At 31.3% G+C, this 9,199-nt stretch overlaps 1 protein-coding gene and 1 pseudogene across 2 annotated transcripts; one reads left to right on the forward strand and one right to left on the reverse strand.

Annotated features, from left to right (window-relative positions):
• The first annotated feature begins 1,024 nt into the window (after positions 1 to 1,024).
• Positions 1,025 to 2,288, forward strand: LOC149192291 (uncharacterized). 2 transcript variants are annotated; one of them, XM_089406359.1, is made up of 3 exons: positions 1,025 to 1,323; positions 1,481 to 1,641; positions 1,732 to 2,288. In XM_089406359.1, the coding sequence occupies exons 2-3, from the start codon at positions 1,496 to 1,498 to the stop codon at positions 2,171 to 2,173; spliced, it is 588 nt and encodes a 195-aa protein (XP_089262485.1). In that variant the 5' UTR covers positions 1,025 to 1,323; positions 1,481 to 1,495; the 3' UTR covers positions 2,174 to 2,288. The 2 variants fall into 2 exon arrangements, with proteins under 2 accessions (XP_089262485.1, XP_089262484.1); XM_089406358.1 differs by having other exon boundaries at positions 1,025 to 1,641.
• A 5,309-nt stretch (positions 2,289 to 7,597) lies between these two features.
• LOC149192292 (protein CONTINUOUS VASCULAR RING 1 pseudogene) lies at positions 7,598 to 8,252 on the reverse strand (annotated as a pseudogene).
• Positions 8,253 to 9,199: the final 947 nt, after the last annotated feature.

A 9,199-nucleotide genomic window follows, 5' to 3' on the forward strand; every position in this document is an offset into this window, starting at 1 on the left:
CAATAACAACAAACTTAACAGTACTAATGACAATTAGTCTGCATTAGAGAATAATAGCCAATAACAACACCCAATAACAACTAAGTACTAGATAAAAAGCAAGGGCAATAGCCAATACTAACAACTAACTGCTTGAATAACAATACCCATGAGTATTTAAGTGGAGTGGTTTTCCTCCAATAGCGATAGCCAATACTAACAACTAACTGCTTGAATAACAGTACCCATAAATATTTAAGTGCAGTGGTTTCCTCCAATAACAATAATCAATACTAACAACTAACTGCTTGAAAAATAATACCTATGAATATTTAAGTGAAATAATTTTCCTTAAATAACAGTGACAAATTAACTTACATTAAAGAATAACAACTAAAAAAACCCCTTCATAACAACAGAATGATATCTAATAAAAATAAATAATTTTTAAATAAATAAATTATGATGGATTTTCTCAACGCCATCCCTATATAATAGGTAAATTATTGTTTTCTCGGCCTATGATATTCGAAAATTTAATCATAACACGAAACTACCAAAATTTGGGAAAATAGATTTTAAAAACCGCCTTCGAAAAGCGCATAGACAGACGTCAAATTCGAATTCCAAATATGTGCTCAACCTTATAAAAAGATTACAGATGGCGAGAAGCGGAAGGTATTTTTCCGAGTCGTAGTCTTTAACGCGACTTTTTGAAAGCTTTTTCGGCGATTTTTTCCGGTGAAAATCCGGCAGTAATTTATTGGAATCCAAGTTTGATAACTAGTTTCTGCACAATGAAAGCGTCCCAAGGGTTTTTCAGGGTGCTGAATCCGAATATGCAGTTAAAAAACCATTTTAACTGCAACAAATCATGATTTCATCTCAATTTCTTCCGCCGGATTCCGTCACCGGAATCTCAAAAAGTCGCATTATAGACAACTCCTTTTCCCGATCGTAAAATCCGATACGCTATGAAGTGTCGGCATTTGACGTCGACCCAACATACGAAGCGCCGGCCTTTGACGTCTACCCAACATACGAAGCACCATTGCGCTGCGAGGGTTTTACGGTTAAGTCTAAGGGATTACACATGACATTCTGGAGAATTAGCAAGTTGCATTCTCTGCACATTGTTCCTTTCCGGGACAGATGTTGTTTCTGTTAACCTCCACACGTAAGACCCGCCATCAATTTGTCCCGCTCCAGTAAGACAGGTGGTTGGGATCTCCCAGCGTTTTTCGCTCACACTTGGAACAGCTGCATATCACGTCCCTGTAGTTCGAACTTCCACAGGGTTTGGGAAAAAGGGTCCATCGACGCCCTTGTTACTGTACGAACATAGTAAGCTTTGTTTGAATCTCAACGATCTGGTTCATATACATTTCAATCCTTTTCGATCTATATTGCTTTGATATTCAATATGAGCAGATATTTAGACAAATATTATGTTGTTTAAATAATACAATGATGGGGTGAGGGGGCTCTGGTGGTAAATTAGGGGAAACAGACGTCCATGGATCGTGGAGGGAAGAAAATCAAATGTAACTCCAGAAGGAATAGTAGGAAAGACAAAGAAAGAGAATGCTGTATGTGTGGCGACGTTGGGTTTCAGGAACATTTGTTCAGATGCAAGAGATGCTACCACCGATTTCAGCACATGTAAGACTGTGTCCCACCTAATGGTCTCTTTTTGGTGCATAAACTCAGTTATTTTAATACTGATATGTGACTGTGTGACCACTCTTGCAGATATTGCAGCAGGTTGTACTCCGATCAATTGGAATTAGGCAGTGTCAATGTATGTGAGTGGTGCCTGGACATGCAAGAAAGAAAGCAAATTCGAAGCCATAAAAGGAAAGCTAAATTGAAGAAAATGGGTCGATGTATGAAGGCCAAGAAGTTAGCTGACAGTGAAATTGTCTCCAGGTTGGCATCCACAAATGCCATGGAAGAACCTGCATCTGTAGGTACTGGAAAAACCAGAAAGTCCAATGCCAAACCTACTAGCCTTAAACTGCGCCTCAAATATGGGGGGAGCAAACAGAATCAACCCTCGAGTTATATCCCAGAAGACTGCAAGCTCTTTACTGAAAGCCACAGAAACATTCCGCGTACCTCTGTCCAGAGCAACAACTCCAAAGGTGGATTGGGTCGTCGGTATAAGCTTCTCTCAGACGTGCTATGCTTATAAAGTAATGGTAGGATTTCTTTTGTATTCAAAACATAATTAGGTTTCTCTGGAGTCTATTTTATGGCTTCAAACAAGAATATACTATATACTATAACAGTATAACTCTCTTCCTGTTACTGTATGTCACAAATATATGCTTGAGTTCTTTAGACTTTACATACTAGATATACACAGAGCTGACGTGGAGGTCTATTGAACTATTTTTCTAAATGCTGACAACAGATATGTAAATATTTCCGTTTAAATGATATCTCATTTATTTCCAGTTCCATTTATTCCAGTAGCATGTGAGTCCAAATCCTGGATTAGCTGTTGGTGAAAGTGAGCATTCTTTCATCCAGTAGCATTGCTAACATTGCACACTAAACATTTATATATCATGTAAAGAAAGTGGTGAAGCAACAAACGAAGGCGCCCACCGCTGAATTTGAGTAATAGGATGGTAATGGTTGCCTGTTTAATACCGGATTCGAATTCGATTTGATACGATAAAAAAATTTCAATAAATAATTTTTAATTCGAAAAAAGTTGACAATATATTTCGGAATAGCAATACAATTCGAAAAAAAATTGAAAATATATTTAGGAATAACAAACACATAAATTTTACAATATATTATGTTTAACAACAATATTTTTCATTTTTTTTTAAATTTATTTTAAATTTTAAATAACTTTTAATATATTATGTTTAACAACAATATTTTTCATTTTTTTTTTTCTAAATTTATTTTAAATTTTAAATAACTTTTAATAAATTAGATAATATAGTTTTAATAAACTGTTTATTTTTTCCTGAATTTATTTGAAATTTGAAATGACTTTAATAAACTAGATAACATAACAATCTTACCTAAACAATTATAAAAAGTCACATACCATTTTTTTCCAAAACTGTTATTTTTTTCTAAACTTAAATCTAAAATGCTTTTCTGATTTTAAAATTTATTTTAAAAAAATATAAAATCCAAAAAAATCAATCACTTCAATCTAAAATACTTTTCTAATTTTAAAACTTATTTAAAATATTTTTTAAATATATCCCAAAAATCTTAAATCTCTTAAATCTAAAATACTTTTCTAATTTCAAAACTTGATTAAATTATTTTATAAATATATTTAAAAAAATATCTAAAATCCCAGAAAAATCTACTTTGTTACAACACGATCACACATTCTCAGCTAATGGAATTAAAAAATTATATACTTTCGGTTTTCACTATGATTTTCATGTTTTTCTCTTTGCGTATACGCCATCCCACCACTATCTGTACTGCATTTTGACACATCTCATTCATGAAGTAACCATTTATTCTAGAAACCGAATCGAATTTCATTAAATAATACGAATATCGAACTGGCGAATTTTCGTAAATATTTTTGCCCGTTTCAGGCGAATTTGATACCTATGACTTAAACAACACGAGTGAATTTGATATGATACCTACTTTAGGTGAAATGGAGGGGTGCATTTGCCATTTACTGAATTCTATGGCCTGACCTAAACTATAAAACCGTTGTATATTTTCTCAGAATGGTATATAATTATTATTTCAATTTATATAGTAAAAAAGGATCTTAATTTGTATATAGATATATATATTTTTGGTAATTATTTTTTTGCTTCAAATTTTTTTGCTTATATATATATATATATATATATATATATATAAAATCAATTTTAATTGAGACAAAAAAATATAGTTTTATTTATTTATATAATTATTTAATCTAATGTGAATATTTGTGCCATAATTATTCTTATTCTATAATATGTTTTTTTCTTTATTCCTTAATGTTCTAGCCAAGATAAAGTTATCATTCAATGATAAGGATTATCCTTATTTTATAATATGTTTTTTCTTTATTCCTTAATGTTCTAGTCAAGATAAAGGTATCATTCAATAATAAGGATATACTAGGGTATATTTACTTTAATTTTGAGATTATATGTTATACATTTTTTTTTATGTGTTTTTATATTTCTCTATTACTAAACTATATATTGAGCTCCAAAATATTATATCCATAGAAAATAAAAATAAAAAGAAGAGAATCCCAAATAAGAGTTTTTCTAATAACATAGTCAATTATATACAAATTTAAAATTGTTTTGAAATCCATAATATAGATTTGTGCCATAATTATCCTTATTCTATAATATGTTTTTTTCTTTATTCCTTAATGTTCTAGCCAAGATAAAGGTATCATTCAATGATAAGGATATGCTAGGGTATATTTACTTTAATTTTGAGATTATATGTTATACATTTTTTTTGATGTGTTTTATATTTCTCTATGACTAAACTATATATTGAGCTCCAAAATATTATATCCATAGAAAATAAAAATAAAAAGAAGAGAATTCCAAATAGGAGTTTTTCTAATAACGTAGTCAATTATATACAAATTTAAAATTGTTTTGAAGTCCATAATAAACTTTCCACCTTACATTAATCATTTTCTCAATACTTGTCATGGATATCTGGTAATAGAAAATGATTGATAAAAATGAATATAGAAAATGATTGATAAATATGAATACTTCAAAGAAAACACATTTATTATTATTATTATTAAATTGATACCTTTATTTAGTGGAATTGTGAGTGGAAAACAAAATTAAATTTTAATAATTATAAGACCTAAATTTAAATATGAATTTACCTAAAGTGGTTGGATCCAAAGGTGGAAAGTGAGTTACTTATTATAATCATTTTAAATCGACAATAGTGTTATAGAGACAATTTAGGTTAATCAAAATCAACCATTAGTAAATTGCGTCTAACCAAAGTAATCAAAATCAACCAATCTAAACTAAATTCAATTATAATAATTGCAATTCAATAAAATCCAATCATGGTGAAAGAAAAAAAACCACACTCAACCAATTTCAATAAAAATTAATTAATATCAAATCAACTAAATTCAACCAATATAAACCAAATTCCAAAAAAAATTAAACCTAAACAACAAAAATAAAAAAAATTCACATATAACCTACCTAATTCAATAATTTTCAACCATAAAAATTAATAATAGTCAACTATATTATCAAACTTAAGCACAACGTTTTTGAAACATCATATTTCTATGTAAATCATATATATATAAATATTAAATCCTATGTAATCCTTTTAAAACATTACACTATAATGTAAACCTTTTTAATTACTACTCTTTAAATGTCACAAAATGACGTAACATTGAAGTAAACCATGTCATAATTTAATTCACTTCATTGTTTATTAGATAGCCATTCCATATGTAAATTATTACTTTTGAAATGTTAAATTATAAGAAGGCATTTATGTCAATCATATTACAATTTCAATTTCTATACGATAAGAAAGAAAATTTTAGAATAAAATGTTGGAAATTTATTATATTAAAAGATAGAATAAATCAATTTAGTACATTAATAGTAATTAATTTATAATTTTTTTGTTTTTTTTTTCAATAGTGATGTGGACTATTAAATGAGTAGCAATACATCATATGAATACCAGATTTAACATATGAACAACATTAAATCACAACAAAAAAATCAACAGATAAAAGTAGTACATGTATACACCAAATACAAGTGGAAATCCATAAAGAGAAAAGCCACAAATTTTGTTGTTGTGATGCGAATGCAGGCACCGACTCCCTTTTTACATCAAATTTTGTAGGCACCCACCTATAGGAGGCTCCAAACTCTCTTCTATTTTGCAAGTTACAACTTATTAGAACCACCCACTTCCACTTACAATAAATTTTGTAGGCTCCTACCTACATGAGGCTTTAACCTCACTTTTCATCTACAAGCTATAAATTGTTGGAAGCACCCACTCCCACTTACACGCTCCAACCAATTCTTTTTTAGGCTACTACTCGAAAGTAGATACCAATCCCTTGATACATGAAAATTTTAATATGTTGGCTTACCCAATGTTTAATTCTGAATACCTCCATCTCTTTGTCTCTATTTTTTACATTGTTTCTGCCTCCTTTACAATTGTTTATCTCATCAATTTTTCTTCACTTCTTCTCTTCCTTCTCTTTCTCTCTTTTCTAGGTAATTCACGAACTAGGTCTCTCACAAAATCAATTAAATAATTATTATTCCATCCAAAAGCTATGTTCATATAACTCACTAACTATTTGTATTCCAACTCAAGGATTTAAAACATAAAGGTTGTCTCTTTGTATTCCCTCTATTTGTTTCACATTGTTCAAAATTTGATAAATGGACCTCAAAATATTCAAAATATGGAGTGACATAAGCCAAAAAAAATGATTGCACAAGTCAAATTTAATGCAAATTTATTTTTTCACATTACAAGATGCATACACATTTTTCTTAAAGACAGTTTGCGTATAGCTACAGTCTGTTCATTGACAAGATGCGTATATTCTACTTCGTTTTGATTTTTGTTTTCTATTCCACTCAGGAACACCATCCACTCTTTTGGATCATAAAAAATATATAAGCATTTACATTACAACATCTGAAAAACATTCACATCACAACATTTGCAAGCATTTACATCACAACATCTGCAAGGCCATACCTCTGACAAGAATCATATTCACTCACAACTTTACATGATCTCTGAGACTGAGGCTGCGCACAAGAAACTTGGATGGCACTAGAAGCCTTCAACACCCTTTTCCATCAATGAGAACTTTGCCAATAATCTCTCCCTTTGGCATTGATGGTGAAACTGATTTTATCCTCCCCCTTTTGTTCTTAGAATCACTTCTCCTTATTTCTCCCTGAAAATCGTTTCTCCTTAACAACCCTTTTGACATCAATGGAAAGGGACTTGGAAACTCCCCTGGCAGTGGTGTCACCTTTGTCTCTTTTCTTAGACATCCTCTAAGTCTGATAGGACAACAACATTTTTCAGATAGGTATGCATCATTTTCTTTTTCCACATCATTTGTGCAACCATGTATATCTATAATAATTATATCCTTCACCATATCCATTAAGTAAGTGCCTCTTCGATTATCTTATGCTACATACTTCATCAATTATGGGTTGGACTCAAGTATAGGTGCATGGTCTTCAAAAGTTACATTATAAAGATGCAAAATTCACTACTGCATTTTCCTTTGTTAACAACAACAAGGTCCTTACCATAAGTACTCATTACATATAAGGCAATGCCATCAATGGTCAAATTATTGTTTACTTGAGAAATTGACGTGACATTCACAGAAATACTTTGATTTGGTGAGCATGCCAACTCACAAAAGAGATTAAAAAAATTCATAGGAAAGTATGACAACCAACAAGCAAAGGAACATCCTCTTGTATATCTTCACAACTAGTACAAAATAGGGTCACTTTAGAATACATGGATAAATTCCAAATTCATCCTTTATTCATTTGATTTCTGTTAACTTTTCCTGATGATATTTCCTAAACATATATCAATTGTGGCATAAACATACCCCTATACCCATAGATACAACAATTTCTATGACTTCATGAATAGATAAGTTTGGTTGAATGATATATTTAGACTTAACATGGAAAGTATCACCAATATATATATATATATATATATATATATATATATATATATATATATATATATATATATATATATATATATATATATATATATATATATATATATATATATATATGATTCATAGGAACATAGACACTGCAAAGTTCTTCATCTCCACTCTCAATTTGAAGAACAAATGATGATGTAATAAAAACAAAGGCATATTCCCCTACACATAGATGCTGAATAATTACAACCTCTTTAAAATCCCTTGTGTTAGGGTCTACAAAAATGGAAACTCTTATTTGATTGGAGGTCGAGTAGATATGTTTGACAAAAGGAATTTTATTTATGAACCATTCTCCAAGTGAGAGAATGAAAGCTTCCAACCATGAATATACAAATAAACCCATCAAGAATATGAATAATAAAGAAGTAACAAATCCAATACCAAAAATATTGATGCCTAGTCTCGCATATATTGGTATGAAGAAGCCATCAATAAACTGAATAAACCACCATGTGATATAGAAATTTATTGCAACAGGAAATAGAGCCACACATACACTCATGAACTTTTTGCAACTCATCTCTGAAGGACATCATAAAAATCCTTGCAACTTGACTATAATGATGATCCAGGTGGATATTGGTGGCCACCTGCCAATTCCACTTGGACACCCACTATTGCTTCTTTCAGTTTTTCAGTTTCCTGAATTGTAGCACAATTTACTATTTTTAGCAGTTTTTTGGGTCCTAAACTTCTGGAGCCGTTTTGAGGCCCTAAACGACGTTTTTTTTGAAATCTACCTGCCAGCGAACCGAAATCTAAAATCATCTTTTCTGTCGTAGTCCTTGGAGAGATCTTTCCAACGAGCTATCATGCATGTCAAACAAAGATAACATGACCAAGTTGTGACCCAGGGAAGTTGGTTGTTCAACTCACCCCAACGGGGCCCATAAACTCTTGGCGTTACATCTCCTCGAGTTAGGGTTTTGGTTGTTTAGGGTTTTCTCTTATTGTTCAATAATAAAAAGGCCCTTGAGCCTCATTGTAAGGTATTTCAGAGGCATGTAACTGCCACATCTCTTCTCAGAGATAAGTTACCATCACCCTCGCTGGTTTATTTCCATTTCTGTTTGTAAGCATATTTCAGTATTTTACATTAATGAAATGAAGTATTATTTCTGCTGCATCTCTATGTTTATGGTTATATCTGTAATTTGTTGTGACCCCTGTTTAAATCTGGATCAGTGGTATTAGAGTGGCCTGCTTTTTTTTCTCTGTTTTTCTTTGCATGTTCCAAATGAGGTCGGGATATAAGAAGTTAGGGCCTGAACTGGTCGAACCTTTACAAGACCAGCCTCACAAATCCCAACGACCTCCCATGGCGAATGAAAAGAAATATGAGGGGGCAAGAGATCTTATCAAAATCTTGCTTGAAGAAGCCCTCGAGCGACAAAGAAACGTGATGATGGACAACTTTGCCCAGATCCTTCAGCGACTACCCACGGGGGA

Source organism: Pinus tabuliformis, chromosome 2_2 (genome assembly GCF_031772625.1).
Source record: "Pinus tabuliformis cultivar Carrire ecotype Pingquan chromosome 2_2, CPIR1, whole genome shotgun sequence".
In the NCBI taxonomy this organism is placed as follows: domain Eukaryota; kingdom Viridiplantae; phylum Streptophyta; class Pinopsida; order Pinales; family Pinaceae; genus Pinus; species Pinus tabuliformis.

Coding starts and splice junctions, on each gene's coding strand:
- LOC149192291 (XM_089406358.1), top strand. CDS start 1,496: ATGGATCGTGGAGGGAAGAAAATCAAATGTAACTCCAGAAGGAATAGT. Junction 1,642..1,731: donor TACCACCGATTTCAGCACAT/GTAAGACTGTGT, acceptor CCACTCTTGCAG/ATATTGCAGCAGGTTGTACT.